Source organism: Macaca thibetana, chromosome 9 (assembly GCF_024542745.1).
Source record: "Macaca thibetana thibetana isolate TM-01 chromosome 9, ASM2454274v1, whole genome shotgun sequence".
Lineage (NCBI taxonomy): Eukaryota > Metazoa > Chordata > Mammalia > Primates > Cercopithecidae > Macaca > Macaca thibetana.
Window position 1 is genome coordinate 44,325,968 of NC_065586.1, and position 17,492 is coordinate 44,343,459.

At 47.8% G+C, this 17,492-nt stretch overlaps 1 protein-coding gene across 10 annotated transcripts in view; it reads right to left on the reverse strand.

The window, feature by feature from the left end:
• The window catches only part of WDFY4 (WDFY family member 4), a 295,757-nt gene that overhangs the window by 197,579 nt on the left and 80,686 nt on the right, over positions 1–17,492 (reverse strand). For all 10 annotated transcript variants that reach the window (XM_050805477.1, XM_050805483.1, XM_050805485.1 and 7 more), the window contains 6 exons: positions 8,213–8,427; positions 7,076–7,170; positions 5,903–6,137; positions 5,392–5,468; positions 4,043–4,264; positions 2,779–2,957 (listed from right to left, as the gene is read on the reverse strand). In XM_050805477.1, coding sequence (XP_050661434.1) covers positions 2,779–2,957; positions 4,043–4,264; positions 5,392–5,468; positions 5,903–6,137; positions 7,076–7,170; positions 8,213–8,427 — 1,023 coding nt within the window. The remainder of the gene's footprint in view (positions 1–2,778; positions 2,958–4,042; positions 4,265–5,391; positions 5,469–5,902; positions 6,138–7,075; positions 7,171–8,212; positions 8,428–17,492) is intronic.

A 17,492-nucleotide genomic window follows, 5' to 3' on the forward strand; every position in this document is an offset into this window, starting at 1 on the left:
TGGTCTTCTGTGCTCTCTTCTCTCTCTGTTCTCGCAGGCTCAGAGTCCTCCTCTCTCTCCCACACGGAAGCACCACCCACCCCTCCAACCCACCTTGCCCCTCTCTTCCCAAATTCCCAGTGTATGCACACTGCCCTGTTCAGGTTGACTAATAAATGTCTAATGTCTCAGATCGTTCCCAAATCATTTTGCCCAATTCAAGCTGTTAAAACGCTCTATATCGTTCCAAATTTATCTAAGTTTCCTTTGGCAATAAAAACAAAGGCTCAGCATTTTGAGAAGGGCTGTTAAACTAGTCAGACTAAGCTAGATTTTTCACATCTTACTCTTGCCCAACAGATGTCAGCATCAAAACACAGTCCTTTATGTTTATCCTGATTGAGTTTCACTTGCTGGTCCTGACTCAACTTGTTGAGATTATTTTGGAAAGAGGACTCTGTCAGTCTTGGCTTTGGCCACTCCATATAGCAACACACCACTCCTGGCCTCCCTGCTGATGGCCCTACGTTTAGCAGGTCCCTCAGAGAGGATGTTAATGCCTGTACCACTTCACCCAACCACACTACCAGCCAGTCATGTTCCTCCTGTGGCTGCACATTCAATTCAGTTCATCAAGTGTTTATTGCATGCTTACTGTGTGTCAGCCCCTGTGCCAAGTTCAAGAAAGGTACAAACATCAATAAGACATGCCTCAAGGTATATGAGGTATTTCACCAAAATATCAACATGTTCTGCGAAAGAAGACAAGAACAAGTGAACTCAGTATTCAAGCCTAAACAGATAAAAACAAAGACATTCCAACCACAAAAGACACCACACATCCCATCCCAACTAACGTGAGGGACTTCTGCTTCCTCTCTAATGACAAGTCCAGCCCTTTTCCATGTCTCTACCTTCTGGATAAAAGTTATTAATATTCACAGTCACCAAATTGCACCTCTTTCTGACAGCACCCAATTCAGAACAGATGGACCTCCACTTCTTTAAACCCTCTTAAAAATCACCTAAAATAAGCACAGTTTCTGTAACAAACCACTCCTAACTCCTTACTACCCCATGGGGTAGGGAATCTGTCACTACAGTCAGTTTAAATCTAATTTTTATTTTATACTATATGTATGTTCCTGGAGGTCTTTGGCTTATAAGCATAAATAATTCTTAGAACCTAAAACAATTCTTAGCACTTTATACTATGTGTATGTTCCTGGAGGTCTTTAGCTTATAGGCATAAACAATTCTTAGCACCTAAAATATTAGCTAACATATAATAGGTGCTCAATAAATATTTAATGAGGAAAAGAAGAAAGACAGAAAGGGAAAGAAGGAGGACTGATATTGTTAATAATTGGAGTAAAGGCCAACTATGTTTTGAAGGATCTGTTTTTTCAATGTCCCTATCAAAATCTTTCTGTTTGGCCAGGCATGGTGGCTCACGCCTGTAATCCCAGAACTCTGGGAGGGCCTGAAGTCAGGAGTTTGAGACCAGCACGGTGAAACCTCATCTCTAGTAAAAATACAAAATTTAGTGGGCATGGTGGTGGGCGCTTGTAATCCCAGCTAGTCAGGAGGCTGAGACAGGAGAATTGCTTGAACTTGGGAGGCGGAGGTTGCAGAGAGCCGAGATCACACCATTGCACTCCAGCCTGAGTGACAAGAGCGAAATTCCATCTCAAAAAAAAAAAAAAATCTTTCTGGTCACCACTGCCTTTTTCTGATAACAGAACTTTACCAGAAGATGGTATCAAATTCACCTATATGGGTCCCACATAACTTGGGAGTAAGAATTTGTTCTCACCTAATGACTCTTAACCTGGAACAACTTTGACTCCCAGGGGATATTTGGCAATGTCTGGAGATGTTATTGGTGGTCACAACTGGACAGGGTTGGGGGAGGAACACTATGGCATTTAGCGGGAATCAAGAAACCCTGTGTATGTAAGGTTCTCCATTCTGGTTGCATATTAGAATCACCTAGAAAATTTTATAAACATTAGTAAATTGTCAAATTACCTGACCCACAGAGATTCTGATGTAATTATTCTGGGTGCAGCCTGTGCAAGAGAACTTTAAAAAGCCTTTGCAGGTGATTCTAAAATGCAGCCAGATTGGTATGCTCTCCCTGGAACCTGTGTGAAAATCCAACTGTACCTGCCCTCTGTGGTCTTCTGGGCTCTCTCCTCTCTGACAATGGCTGCTGGCTCCTGCCAGCTCCACCTTTTCCCAGCTTCCTCTTGTATCTGGAGTGTCTCTAAATGACAGCCATGAGATGCTTCCTTCAGCTATACATCTGCATTCCATTACCTTCCTCATGGTTTTTTCTCTAAATCTGGCGACATGTGTTGGTGTCTGCACACTCTAGTGCCCTGCTCCTCTGTGTGGTACAAAGATGAGCTGCATTGGCCTCACCTGGGAGCTTCTTGGAAAAGCCTGCCCAGACCTCCCTGAGGAATTTGCCCCTTAAAATGAGAAGCTTTGCTTTGTTCATTCTGGAGTTTTCTATTTTCATGAACATAACTATTCTTAGAGATCTGGATGCACATCTTGCCTTCTGTCCTGGTTGTGTGACCTTCAGTGCATTTTCTAAAGATGTCCTTCTCATGTCTGAGCTCACTCAAGTTTCCTGAACAGTAAGCAGGATTTCATTAGATGCCAGCCCTACCAGTAATAAACAAACAAAAGCAACAACAACAAAAAACATAGAATGAAACCAAGGTCACTTCAGGGTAGCAGCAGGCAGTACGGTTGTGGGGCAAGTGCAGCTTGGAGGAGCCATCTCACCTTGGCGGAGCCAATGACCTGTCCATCCAGACAGGTGGAGACTGTACAATGTCTTTTCATTTCCTTGGTGACAACCACAGCCAAGTGATGCCACTGACCACAAGCCAGGAGCTGGCCACACCTGACCTGAAGCTGGCGTCCTGCAGAAGGCTCAGAGTCATCCTCAGGTTCCATGACATCTGGAAGACAGCATTAACACTGAGTCTCATGTGTAGTGCTACGCTGCAGGAACCCAGGAGAATGGGGAGGGCACAGAGAGACGTCAACCACTGTGGGCCTTGTACCATGGAGCCCTAGCCCCTCCTCTCATGAAAAATGACAACGGCAGCAGCAATCATTCCTTGAGCTCTTCCTTTGTGCCAGTTTTAAGCATGTTACAAATTTCAACTCATGTCACAGCCCTGTGAGGTAGGCGCTCACACATACCCAATTTACCATCCTGAGGCACAGAGAGGTTGGGTGACTTGCCCAAGGTCATACAGCCAAGATTCAAACCCAGAAACTACGCTTCAGGTCTACCCCAAGGTAGACTACCTCCACAGAGACTCCATTGCAGGCCGAGTCCCAGAGAGTTGGATAGGCAGTTGTGCTGTGTACAAGGGCATCAGCCACTCCCACTGTTTCATAGGGCCTCCCACTGTTTTTCCTTATGAAACAGTGACACTCCCAGGACACAGGAGAAGAACAAGTGGCCAGAATCCACTGGACTTGACCATCTCAGGCAAATGGGCCTGGAGGACAATGCTGGGCTCTAAAGGCAGAGCCAGGGCTGGCCTCTAGCACTGCCGAAGGAGGGGTGGCCCTGGGCACCATGCTAAGCACAGGCCAGCCTTCTGGGTTTGGGGTTAAGCATATGTGGGAATGTCTGTAGCTGCTTTGGCTCCAGCTAAATTGTGTGTGTTCTTCACAAACCTCACACAGGAGAGGATGCAGCATGTGTCCCAGCGAGGCAAAGCCATGGGTCCCATTGTGACTGTTCTGCCAGGCGAAGTTTCTGGAAAGCCACTGAGCATCATCTCTGAAGCTGTGCCAAGGGCTGAGGACTCATCTGCCTGACACTTACAAGCCTAGAGCCCAGGCCACAGTGAACCACAACAAATATTGTAGACCTTTCACCAGGTGTGGAATCCAAGGGAGCAATTTCAAAGGATGAGGAGAAACAGAAGGTCACCAGGTTTCTAACCACACCTGTGTTGAGAGCTTCTGACTTAGCCCCATTTCCCTGACATGTGGATGAAACTGGCTTTGGATCCCAGCACCTTACCCAGAGGCTGAAACTCCTTCTCTTCTGTAGAAACAACCAAGGAGAGGTCGTCTGGGCAGAGACTGACAGAGAAGCAAACAAAGGGCTGCTCGGTCCTGGCCAGGTGGCGCACCAGTGTCAGGAAGCGCAGTGGGTGGCTCTCAGTGGCAGCTCCGTGCCGGCTGATCAGGAACCAACAGGAGAAGGTCAGGCCTCCAGGAGGAGGGAATGGTCTGGTGGCACCTGGGTGGGAACACAGGCATGCCCTCAGGCTTTGTTCTGCCCTGCTGAGCAAGTATGTTCAGATTCACTGTGGTGCTGATTTAGCCTGGATGCAGCACCTACTGGGTGCCTTGCCTAATCACCAGTTGTCTCCTCCCCATTATGACATGCTGCCTTGCCAAAGGAGCAGAGAAGACCTCGATCTCCCTGAGGTCCATCACATGTGGGCCCTTGATCAGCTGATCTACAGCCAGGCAGTGTGCTCTGTGGGGCAGAGGACCTTGGCCTAGCTCAGCTGAACCTTGGATAGGAAAGGGCACCAGTTTAAGAATGCCATGTGCCCTCCCATCCCATAACAGGGTTGGCGATACAGACAGATCCATTGTCCTCATGGAACAGGCAGGACCAGCTGCTGTATCCTCAGACTTGGTGCCAACTCACGTGGAAAAAGGTTATGAAGGCAATGGCTCCCCAGCACCCATGATCCCATAGAAACCCCAAACCCAATTCTCCTAACAGAGTGTGTGACTCTGGCAGCATCAGGCACCTGCACTGTTCCACCCAGTGGTTTTTCAGCTGAGTGCAGTGCTATGCACAGAAGCCACTTGCCAAAGATTGGTCTGTTCCTGATGGCTATCAGCCCAACTCATATTTCTCTCTAGAGAGGGATCTAAGGTGGGTAATGTGTCCATCTCAGCCTACATCAGTCACCAGCAAAATGAGCCAAACCAGGCTCAGTCCGTCAATATCAATTGAGTCCCTAGCTATGGGCTGGACCCCTGGGAGGCACAATGAACTGAACACCTTGCTCTAAAAGAGGAGCAAAGTTGAAGAACAACTCATCTGCAGATACTCAGGACCAAAGGCAAGACTCATGTTTGCTTTTCTCTTTTTGAAACTGGGTCTTACACTGCAGCCCAGTTGGAGTGCAGTGGTTCAATCATAGTTCACTGCAGCCTGGAACTCCTGGCCTCAAACAATCCTCCTGCCTTGGCCTCCCAAATTACAGGTATTACAGCTGTAAGCCACCATGTATAGTGCAGCTCACACTTTCCTGAAACACCAAGTAAAAATCTGCAATCAAGGCTATCTGAAGACTCATACTTGGGAAGGGATGGAGAGCTAAACCACCTGGGAAAAACACCTACCTGTCCCAATTCCTCCAGAGACAGAGTACTCAGTGCTGGTTCCCATAACTGTAGACAGGGTCGGAATAAACAAACAGCTGGAAACAGAAAATTGTCTCAGATCACTGGACTGCAAGCCAACCTCTTGCACTGACACAGCTAGCCTGGGCCATGACATCTTCCCGCTTTACCCTCCTGCCAGCGCTGTAACCCTCCTTAGACCATAAGGTCTCAAGGACGGACTGCAGCTGGTGCTGGTAGGATGCCAAAGTGAAGGAACTGCACTGGAGGCAGGATGCGAGGGTGTTCCAGAATGCAGCCACACCAGGGGAAAGAGGGTCTTTGCCCTCCATAGCTGGGGACACAGCCCCTGGGAGGCCACTGAGTAGGCAGGTGTCCATGACCCAGACATTTTCCTCTGCTGAGTGGTGAGATTCAATGGGAACTACAAGTTTGTAATCAATATTATAATTCATTAGAGGCACTGCAAAATTAATAAAGTGCATTTTAAATATGTAAAAGCCTGTCATACCCATAACCTTCCACGGACATGTCAAATTCCACAAACGATGGGGCCAGGGCTGCCCTCTGAGGCTGCAGGTTGCGTGGGGAAGTCATGGAGATGAGGCTCAGCGCCGTCTGAAGGGCAGTAGTTGAATCCTGGGATTTCCCCAAGGGCTGCAGGGCCTGGGTGACTCCAGGGTGCAGGCCAGCATCTGGGGCGGCTTGCCAGGGCCCCTCAGCCAAGCCCTGTGTAGTCTGTGACCCTAGGGCAGCAAGCAGGAGAAGAGATGTGTCTCTGCTCAAAGCATTTCTGCCCCGCTTCTGACAATAACCCCAAAGTATCTGCCACAGCCTAGAAAGAGAGTTCTACAGAGTCATCAGGTACTTCCTAAGCACCAGTGAGGGCGGCTCCCCTGCCCCCTTGCTGAGTCCGATAACAAGGAACGGTGTTGCTAACCTGCTCCTTCTAGAAACTTTTCTCTTTCATTCCAGCACACATCCCTTTTCCAGCATAGCACATTCTACTGCTGCCATCTCTGTCTCTGGCTTGCCCCACTGGAGTTACTCACTGGAGCTTTGTGTCTGCTCACCAGGCCCACACTTTCCTTCACAGCAGCCTCTCCTTGAAAGCTCCAGGCTCCCACCATGGCTGTCAGCCCCAAGCTTGATCTTGCACCCTTGCTTCTCCACTGGACCTGCCTGTTACCTTAAGGTCTTACGTGATCTTACATTCAAGTTGTCCACGACTTTCTTTTCTCTAAGCTGGTCCCCTGGGCCAGCATTCCATAGGTATTAAGCCTGACACAGGGGTACCACCTGCATCTTGGGCCTCCAAGGCTCTGACATGCCCTTGAGCTGAGAGCTGTACAGAAGCCTTCCCTGCACACCTCTGCCTAGTGCAGCGCCAGGTACTGCTGTGTCATGAAGGAAACTCTGTCTCTGCTTCCATGATCTGGAACCCAAAGGGGTCATCTGTCTTATATGGCTGGGTGGGGGGGTCATCTTTCTCCATCCTGATATGGTCTTTCTCCAGAGACCAGGAATTTTCTTTGCTTTTTCCTCAGTTGCTCCATTGAGCTGCAGACAAAACCATGTTTAAACCTGTTTGCTTTCCCACCTGTTGTAAAGGATCCCCCTCAGCAGGAATGCATATCATCTTTTAATTCCCATTAACCTGCCCTATTCTTGCCTCTGTCCTCACCTGAGCACCCAGGGTTGCCTCTGTGTGCATGAGATGAATCAAGGAGTTTCGTTGTGGCCGAAAGAGGTGAGGGAATTCCAAGACCTAGAAACTGTCTGAACATAACACACAAGAGGACCAAATGAAGACATTTTATGGGCAACAGTGTTCTCCAACTTTATCCTGACCACTGTCCTAGATGCCTGGAGCTCCCTGACCTCCCAGCCCCGCTGGAATACCCTTTCTGAAAGCAGTGTGGAGACACGTCTCTGCCCTTCCAGACAGACCAGACCAGACAGCTGGTAAGTTTAGGAGCCTCAAGATGGATGTCATAACAAAAAATAATGTCACAAAATGAATTTGTTGTAATTGCTTATAAATTTCTAACAGAATTTCCCATGCAGCACTATAACCAGCAGCCTCCTCTGGCAGCCATCGTGCCCGCCCCTGGGTGCCATGTCTGCTGGCTGGAAAGGCTGTCTGTGTGCCCTCTACACTTGCTCCTGTGTATAAGGAGCAGGGCCCCCTGCCCTGTGCATGGCCCTCAGCACGGCACTCCAGGTGGCATAGGAGACTCCTGCCCTCCCCAGCAGCTTCCCTTCCCTCTGTTCTCTTGTCTTCCACGTCTGCTCCCTCCCTCCCACCCTGTGCACCTTTGCACTTCCTCTCCCTGCCATGGCTCTCCAGGAATGTGGCTTCATGGAGAGGATGACAGCAGGAAAGCCCCCTGCAGGATCCAGGGGGCTTCTGCCCCATTCCCCTCCATGTCTGCAGTCCCTACATGCTTATTGCCCAACTCCCTACAGGGCACAGTCAGGCCCTCCCAGCCCCACCCCTCCTGGCAAAGCCTTCCAGGCCCGGTTCCCTCTTCTCTTTGTCTAGTGAACTCCACAGGCCTCAGAATGCATCTCCACTTCCTCAGAGCCCCCTCCAGCCCCCACATGCTCCATGAGAGGTGGCTATGTCTGCTTTGTGGGCACCTGCACACTGCCTGGCACAGACCGAAGGCTCATCCATGGATTTCCAGCCTTGAATGCTGGGACAGAGCCATGCCCTGCATCTGTCCCTGCAGTCTCTCCACTGCCTGTTGTACAACCCCTGCCCTGCAAAAGACATGGCTGCCCAGCTTGGCAGCGTTGAAAATGCAGCATGTGGTACCTTAGCACATCCGGTTCAATGGCCTGGGAAGCGAGCTTCTCAAAGATCCTGATGAGGCGTGAGTGGAGGGGGCTGCCGCTGGTGGCCAGGGCCCTGTGGCAGGAGGCCATAAGGGTCCCGAGCATGCCCGCCTCACACATGACCTGGCGGTTCTTCTCCGACTTCACCAGGGACTGGATGTGACTGGCCAGGGAGCACTGGATCTCCTCGGAAAGCTAAGAGGTGACCAAAGCAAGCTGTGAGCCCTCCAGGGAAGAACATCTTGTGGGCAGCTTTGATAGGCTCCAACTTGGGCTGGGGTGAGTTGTGGAACAAGGAGACTGCGCCCACCTTACCCCACCCGCACTGCACCCATGCCTGTCTCAGGGTTCTTCCAGTGGCCTCCTCACCTGCAGGGGCAAGACTGGGAGGCAGCCTCTGGCAGGACACAATCTGCCCAGGTCAGTGTGGGGAGAGGTCAATGGCTAAAGATGGAGGCCACACACCAGCAGGCAGGAGGCTGGGTCTGCCCCTTAGACGTGCTGTGTTTGACCCACAGAATGTTTAAGCAGTTTCTGAATTAATTGTTAGCATTGAAAAGTCTGAAGATGTCACATAAAAATCCAGACTTGTGGTCTCTCTCAAAAGATGGGAGGATCTGACCAAGCTGGCTTGCACCTCTGCAGGGGGATGTGGCTGGTGCTGGGTGGGAGCTGTACCCTCCAGGGGTCCCACATCCCCCCAGCAGGCTTCCCTCCCCTAACAGTTCCTGTATTGGAGTTTGCATCCCCGGAGTAAAAGGTGGAATCTGCCTGGAAGTACAAGCCTAAAAGAAGTACCACCTACCAAACATACACACTCTGTCTTGACAGACACAGACCCCACCACAGACATTTCGAACCACACTCAAAGTCTGCAGGCCAGCTAAAGTGTCTGGGGAAAAGCCTTTGCTGAAGCCACTCTCATCCCCTGAGTGCCATCTCCCTCCCCCCACCCTCCCATCATCCTGTGCCTGTCCCTCAGTCCTAAGCACATGCTGCCACACAAACAGCTGTGCTCTTACCTTACCCTGAACTAGGTTTCCAGCTACTTCCCTCGCTTATGTCCCTTGAAGCAAATAGAAAAGAGTGCACAGAGTGGGCTCGGTAATTATTTGACCCCAATACCACACATTGCTTTTGCAATCATTCTTTCATTGTAAAAAGATAAATCCTTGGAATTATCCTTCCCAGGCTGGATAAATGGTTTGGACTGGGTGGGATGTTCCTTTACAGAAACTCTTAGGACTGTCCACATTCTCTTTTGTTGCTGGATAAGAATGTTGTATCAAGTGAGAGGGATGCAGGTTAGATCTTAATGGAATTTTCCTGTCCCAGTGGATGCTACTGTGCCCCATGCAGACCTCCTTCTCCAAGTGAGAGGAGTACCTGTCATGGCTTCCCCTTCTCTGCAGAACTGCCCTCCGCTAGGTAGGAGCTGCTCTGCTCAGGGGCCATGGAGCCCTACCCACTCAAATACACTTACAAACACACTTACATGCCCACTACCTACATACACACGCACATGCGTCCGCACACACATGCACATGCACCATACATACCTGTGTGCACACACATACATACTCCAGCCTAGAGCCAATGAGGCCAGTGCCCTTGGGACTGTGTTATGCAATTCAAGCCTCAGAACCCCAAGAGCTCCGGCTGAGACAAGACTTTTGCTGTGAGTGCATCCTCCTTCAGCTCCTTCCCCGCCCGGCCTCCCTCACTCTCCTTCTCTCCTGAGTCCTTCCCTCGACAATCCCATGTACCTGGACCCCTGTCTCAGGCTCCACTCTGAGGGAACCCGACCTGAGGCACCAGCATTCTTTCCACATTTTACGCCTGTGCCGCAGTTTGTAGTTTCAAGAAAGGAGATCAATGACCATGTAAATGAGGTCTAATTCACCAAAGTGAAGCCAGGAGAAGCTGGGAATGCACTACTTGAATAATCTCTCTCTAAGGAGGACCGGGGTCTGGTCTCTTCACATCACAGACCACCTGTTACACCCCCCAGTAAGAGCTTTCTTGGAGTCCTCCCTGCTTCCACTCTTCCTCTTCTTTCTCAAACAAGAATGAAGCGGCTCTCAGCACCATCTTCTGGGTAAAGCTCTAGGCATTTAAAGATGAATAAGACACTGTCCCTGCTTTCAAGGGATTCACAGATTAAAGGTGAGACAGGTGGGCAGACACATTGTCCCAGCACAGTGTGAGACGTGCTCCAGCAGAGAATTTACCACATCTGAGCACAGCAGGTGGGGTGGTCCCTGCAGCCTCTCACATATTTCACAAGGTTCTTGAAGTTAGAAGGGACTCCAGGCCTGGCATCTACTGTAAGGGCCAAATTTTATCCTGGGATGAGATATTTCCTGGGTATTTAAGCTGCAGCAGGCCCTTTTGTAAGCATTTTGACACGTATGGATTACGCAATCACTGTGAGAAGCCTATGAGGGAGGCACTATTATCATATCCATTTTACAGATGGGGAAGCTGAGCCCAGAGAGGGAAATTGCCAGGGGCACATGGTAAGGCTAGAACCTGAATGATCCCGAACCTCAAGCTCAGAGTCACCTCATTCCATCATCTCCTCTCCACACGGGCAGTCACTTGAGGGGTTGCCTGTCCAAAAATGGTCAAGAGTATGTTTCTAGCACTAAGTGACAGAAATAAATAAGATAGTGTCCTTCCATATGTAGCTAACACAGTTTTGTAGCACACGTGGTTCAAGGATTAAAATGTATGAAGAAAAATATTTACACTGTTCATCAACAATTTCTAGATTGTTTTAAAAACTGGATGGCTCGCCCAGGCCCCTTTCACAGCCTCCTACCCGCCTTCCAAACACATGGGCCCTGTAGCTCCTGCCTCACACTGATGGCATTCAGGGAAACCCCTATCTCTAAGACATCTTCAACAACATTTCTGGTTTAAAAGGTGAGCACTGGGGGAAGAGGGATAAAACTACATTAGATTGACTTTCCAGGGGGACATCCTTCCCAGGTTGGACTTTGCCATTCTGAAATGTGACCATTTGCCAGCATTGCTATTTTCCTGAGCACATGATGTCACTGATGTGGAGGAGCAGTCTTGCCTGGAAGACAGGGTCCCCTCCCCCAGAATGTGGCGTCTGCACAGCCAGCCTGAACTGGCAGATGGACATGTGTAGCCCAGCAAGGACCAGAAACCAAAAGCAGAAATGCCAAAGCTAATTCGTTATAAACTATTCCATAACTTTGACTCTTCCCCATGGAAATCCACCCAAAGTCCTTGATTCCCTTCCCCAGGTCTTTTTTCTGAGACTCCAACTCTCTCTTCCTTTGTCCAACCAAGCCCAGCTCCTGCTTCTCTTCTCAAAACAGAAAAGTAACATCCACCCTCTTGCCTTGAATATCTCATGTCCCAAAACTCAGATTATTTTATTTGGTAACTGCATTATTTCAATTTAGGGTGAGAGTTGAGATGCAGTCTGTATGAACCAAAAGGCAAAAATAACATCACAATGTATTATTCAAAAGGATTAAAAAGAAATGTCTATGATCTCCAGTTTTTATTACCAGCACTTCACTTATTGCTTTGGGGACTTCTGGGTTTGTTCTGGTTTGTTTTGGCTTTGCTTCTTTTCCCCCACCATAGCAGGAATACTTAAAATCTAAATATGCAGAAAAGAAAAACAGAAAGTTTTCAAAAGGGAGAAATGCTGATCTTGTCTAAGTATGCCGCAAGTTTACTCCAAAATTGCTCAATACCCCATAATGGAGGAGGGAAAATTGATCGTCCTCATTATCACTGCAGCTCTGTCAATACCAATATTGCCTTGTTTTGAATAAAATGCGCTGTTTTTTTAATGTTGGTTCCAGTAAAACGGGGTTTTAGTGAAAATATGAGCAGTAGCAGGAAACCAGTGTGGTTTCTTCCCCTACAAATGGATTGATTTTCCTAACGCATATTACTTCCAATGCAGGAGAGGGGATGGAGGTGCAATTAGGACTCAATGGTAAGAGTGCAGGGTCACCAGGTTGGCCAGCGGGCTGGGCCCGCAAGGCAAATTAGCACAGGGTGATTTGCGGGGCAGCCTTAAGAAATTTTCTGCATTCTCCACTTAACGGTCTAGCCTTTAAGTACACGCGGTCCGGCTGTGGATGTTCAATCTTATGTATCGCTCTCTCTGTTATCCACTTTCTCTCTTGGTGCAGATTAATATGGTCCCCAAAGCCCAGTGAGGGCTGGGTCCTGGAGCAATGGGTCCCTCTAAAGAGGCATGGGTGTTGGGTTCAGCATTCCAAGATATGTGCATCTTCTGCACATGAACCATGTCATCCTCACACAGAAATAAAAACCAACAGAGAGGCCAAGTGCCTGCTGCCCCAGACACTCCAAAAAGCACTAGAGACTTTACTGAGCTACTCAAACTTGGATTAATCACTTGTTCCAATTTGGTCAAAATGTTCTTTTCTTGATGATTTTGAAGAGAGATGATAGACTTTAAGTGACTTCAGCTCTTTAAGTTATCAAAGACTGTAAATGACAGCAATAAATGGGGCCTACAGATGTGCTTTACTTGACAAGTTATTGCTTTTACCACTGCGTACTTAGAATTAGGTCTCTCTTTATATGAGCATGAACTTTCCATTTTGCCATGGTCCCTCAACCTGATATGCTGCTTCATGGTACCCATATGGCCTGGTAGGCTTGGGAGTTTATGATCGTGGTTTAGGTGTAAGAGATTCCAACTCCCAAGGAGCTAGCAGAATCCACGTGTAAAGGGCCTGGCTTCCTCAACATAATTAGGCAGATCTGTAACCAAGTGAGTGGGTGGGTGCCTGCTCCAAACTTCTTGTTTCTTTTCCAAATTACATGCAGATGATGGGCAATGCGTCCTGTAAACAGAAGTCCAGGATCTCACATCTACAGCATATTTCTCTCTTTCCCATTTTTCTTCCTATCCTCCACTTTTGTCCCCTCTGTACTGCAGCCATAGTGACAGTCTCAGCTTCTGCTAAACACCATGCCCTTTTCCACTAATGCCTGAAGTTGGGAATGTCCTTTCCAATCCCATCCCTTTGCTGAGCTCCTGCTTACTACTCAAGAGACAATTCATATGTCCCATCACCCAAGAAACTTTTTCTGACTTTTCCAGCCAGCACTGTGTCTATACTTCAATCATGATAAATTCCACACTATGGCTAGTTCTTTCTCTCTCTCTCTCTTCTTCTCTCCCACCCCCACAACACCGTGAGCTGCTGCTCGACCCATGACTCTTCACCTTGTTTTCCCTAGTGGCCATCTCTGCCTTACTAGGCTATTCTCTGCCTTAGAATAGCCGCCTAGTAAGCACAGGCTACTCTAAAACACAATAGGCACACCTAATCCAGAGGGCTGACAGAGAGTCAGAAATAGTGATGTGCCAATGAAGTGTTGAAGGATAATGAACAGAGAGCTAAGCAGGTGAGGAAAACGGGCTTTCAGGGAAAAGAAACAGCACATGTGAAGGCGGGGCAGGTGAGAGTAAGCACAGCCTTTCAAAGGGTTGGGGGGTCATTAGGCAGAGTTGCAACATTCGGGCCCTTGGGTGTCCTGCAAAGGGGCTCGTTGTGCTGCTGGCCATACCCTGCCCCACGCCAGCACAAGGAGCAAGGCAAACACTGTGCACGGAGCCCTGAACTCCTCAGATTGCCAGTCCTGGAGGGCTGGGAAGCCTGGAGACCGAGTGCTGCCTTTCCTCTTGAGAACTGCCTGGAGATTCACCCACTTCTGCTGCAGCTGATCCGAGAAGCCCCCAAGTCTCTGAAGCAGCCTCCACCAGATGCTCCAGATGACAGGACTACCCTCCATTTTTTGGCCCCATTCTAAGCTCTGTTCCTAGGCCCAGCCTAACCCAAATCAGTATCCTGCCCACTCCAGGCCTTGGTACAACAGTCTCCAATGTGGTCCCCAGCATGGAAGTAAGGACCTGTTGCTTGTTGATCTAGAAGGTCCCCATCTGTACAGAGCCTGCCTGCCCAGGACCTCCCAGCTTGGTCCTGACTTTCTGGGGGTCCTGGAAGTGGACATGTCTGTGCCCCAGCTCAGAGCCTGCCCACCCAGCTGGACGCTAAGCTCACCCACCCCCAGAAGGTGAAATTCGTTATATCATGTCCTCACTTCACTTGGGACTATTACTGACCTTGCCCTGAAACTGCTAGGACTTACACTCTTCTGTCCTTCCCCACCCAGTGTAGACATGCATTCAGACATGGCACAGGCCTCATTGTCACTGCTGAATTTTGATCCCATGGATTCTGATCCCTCGCCCAAGCTGGTAGGGACTCTTCTCCTCCCCATTTTGACATCTGATGACTAACTCCCCTGCCTTAAGCCAGCCACATTCAGCTTCATGTAGATCACTGATAAAGTGCAGAACCAGCCAGAGAAAGTACCGAGTCTTCTGATTCATCGGCAGATACATTAACATACAGTTCAATATCAACTTCCTGTTACTCATTTACCAATAGTGTAATGTCAGTCAGAAATATACCTAAAATGTATTATCTTCTACTTAATAGTTTCAGAATTTTATACACCATGACCCAGAACACAGACTGTCAGAGCTAGAAGGGAAGGGAGCAGGCATGGGGAGCCAGCCTCTGATGCACACATACACAGGGCAGGAACTGTACTAAGGACTTTACAACTATATTCTCTTCCACTCTTCTCAATGGGAAAATATCATCACACCCATTTTGCAGATGAGAACACTAAGACTTAAAAGGGTTCCATCAATCTCCTCAGGCCACATAGCTAGTGGGTAGCAGCTCTGACCTGCCAACACAAGCCTTACTCCAAGGCTCATGATTTTGATACTGCATCATGCACTGATTATAAAAAGCTGGAATTTAGTATCTCATATGGGTCATAAGTTGATGGCCTAGAGAAGTGTTTCATTTGGTGGGCTTCATTTGGGTGGGCTTCTGTTTCTGTTTCATGTCCCCTTAATTAAATGTAGACACCTTTAGACAGAGCAAGTGCTCTCCTTTGGCCACACTCTCCACCCCTGACTACTGCTTTCACCTGGTTTCACTTATGCATGTTCATTACCTCTCTGGACCCAAGATGTTGAGTCTGTGATCTCTGTGATCCAGGCCAAATCTGAGTAGTTGAAATTGAGATACAGAGAAACAAAGTAGCCTATGTATGTCATGGAAAAGGAACATTATCAAGGTCATCTGATAATTAGGCCAGGGCTGACTCCATCTGACTTTAACTTACACAATCATTCCACATCCATGGCAGCTTGCTTTTCATCTTTTCTTCTCTATGTGAGATTACATCTGTTTGCTTTTTTTTTTATTTTATTTTATTTTATTTTTTTTATTTTATTTTTGAGACAAGGTCTCACTCTGTCACCCAGGCTGGAGTTCAATGGCACGATCATGGCTCACTGCAGCATCAACCTCTTGGGCTCAAGCAATCCTCCTGTTTCACCCTCCCAAGTAGCTGGGATTACAGATCACACCACCATGACTGATAATTTTTTTTTAACTTTTTTGTAGAGATGGAGTTTGCTATGTTGTCTAGGCTGGTTTCAAACTCCTGGTTTCAAACAATCCTCCTGCCTTCGTCTCCCAAAGTGCTGAAATTACAGGCATGAGCCACCATACCTGGCCATATTTGCTCTATTTATAGAGAGTACTGTGAGAAGTCACCTAGATTTTGACCAGAATTTGAGATTTTCCACTGAGGAACAATAGAAATACTTTGCGTAAGGGGCTGAGTGGGAAAGAGCATAGGAAACAGATTTTGAATGTATTTGGAATGTCTAATGTGTTATAGTTTAACAAAGCAAGAGTCGTACTTTACCAATTTCCTTGTTGGTGGAAATGGCTCTTTTCAAATAGCCTGGCCTTATGCAATGCTATCCAGGGCTATTAATGTTGTCAATATTTTAGTTATTTGAAACTCATACAATTAGTTCAGTGTTTGAAATAAAGACTAATTCCAGAAAATGGCACCCTTTCTAAATTTAGGCATAAATGAGTTGATAGATACATGCAGCCCTGAACCCAATCTTCTCTGTGTCTTGCCAGGCTATTCTGGAGGCTTCCATGGCAGCAGTGTCTTCACCGCAGCCTTTAGATCTCTGGAATTCACCCAAAAATGACTCGAGATGCAGACTGAGGATGATAATACTCTCTAATGCCCTGGCCTGACTGTGCCATTGCCTTTCCATAACCTCCCACTTCCCTATGAGAAAGGCAACTTGTTGGGCGGCAGGAGGTCCAGTCCTCATGTCAGGCATGTACACTCACTATTGCAGCAATGTTGATTCTATCGCTTAATTCCTGCAAGTTTCAATTCTTTATCTGCAAAATGGGTCTACTGATATCCACCTTGCATGGTTATTATAATGATTAAATGATAAAATGCTTGTAAAGCTTTTAGCAACTCATGATAGTAGCTGCACCACTTAGCAAGTGCTTCCTTCCTGTGTCCCTGTGCGTGTTCTGCTCACCATGCTAAGCTCCACGCATTGCTTCATGTAATCCTCATAATAATATTTCAGAGAAGATGTCATTATCCCCACACTACACAAAGGAAGCTAAGAATCAAAGAAGTTAAATAATTTCCCCACGGCTCTGTGACTGCTTGGTGACCCAACTGAGACTTGACCAGAATCTACTGTTTTCAGAGCCTGAAGTCTGCCCTCTATAGTAAGTGTTCAGTAAACATAGTGATAATGACAATGATGACATTGACAGTGATGTCGATGAATGGCAATGCAATAAAGTTCAATTCTCTTAGCTCGGCATTCAACGTCCTCCACAACGTGACTTCAAGTGACCTTTCTAGCCCCACTGATCCATATGTTCCATTAATGTGTTCTATTTTAGCCTTTTCATCCATGTGTTCTATTCTAGCCCAGCTTAACTATTCACAGTCCCCAAATAGGCATCTTTGTGCTTCTTTCTGTGTCTGAGCTTCTCTTCCCTCCCTCTTCTACCTGATCTGGCATAAACATCCCTTTCCTTTAAAGCCTAGCTCTGGTGTTCCACCTCTCCGAGTCTTTCCCTCTCCTGTGTCCCAAGGCCCTGTGGGCAAACCTCTGTTATAGCCATCAGGATGTTGTTTTACTGTCTTCTACACTTCCCTGCCTCCCATCCTCAAACCCCGATTACAGGTCCTGTGACATTTGTCTCTGAATCCCCAGAGGCACATAGTAGATGTTCTGTAATTATTCACAAAAGCAAACATACCACATGGGCAGCTACACAGTCTGCTAAACTAGACCT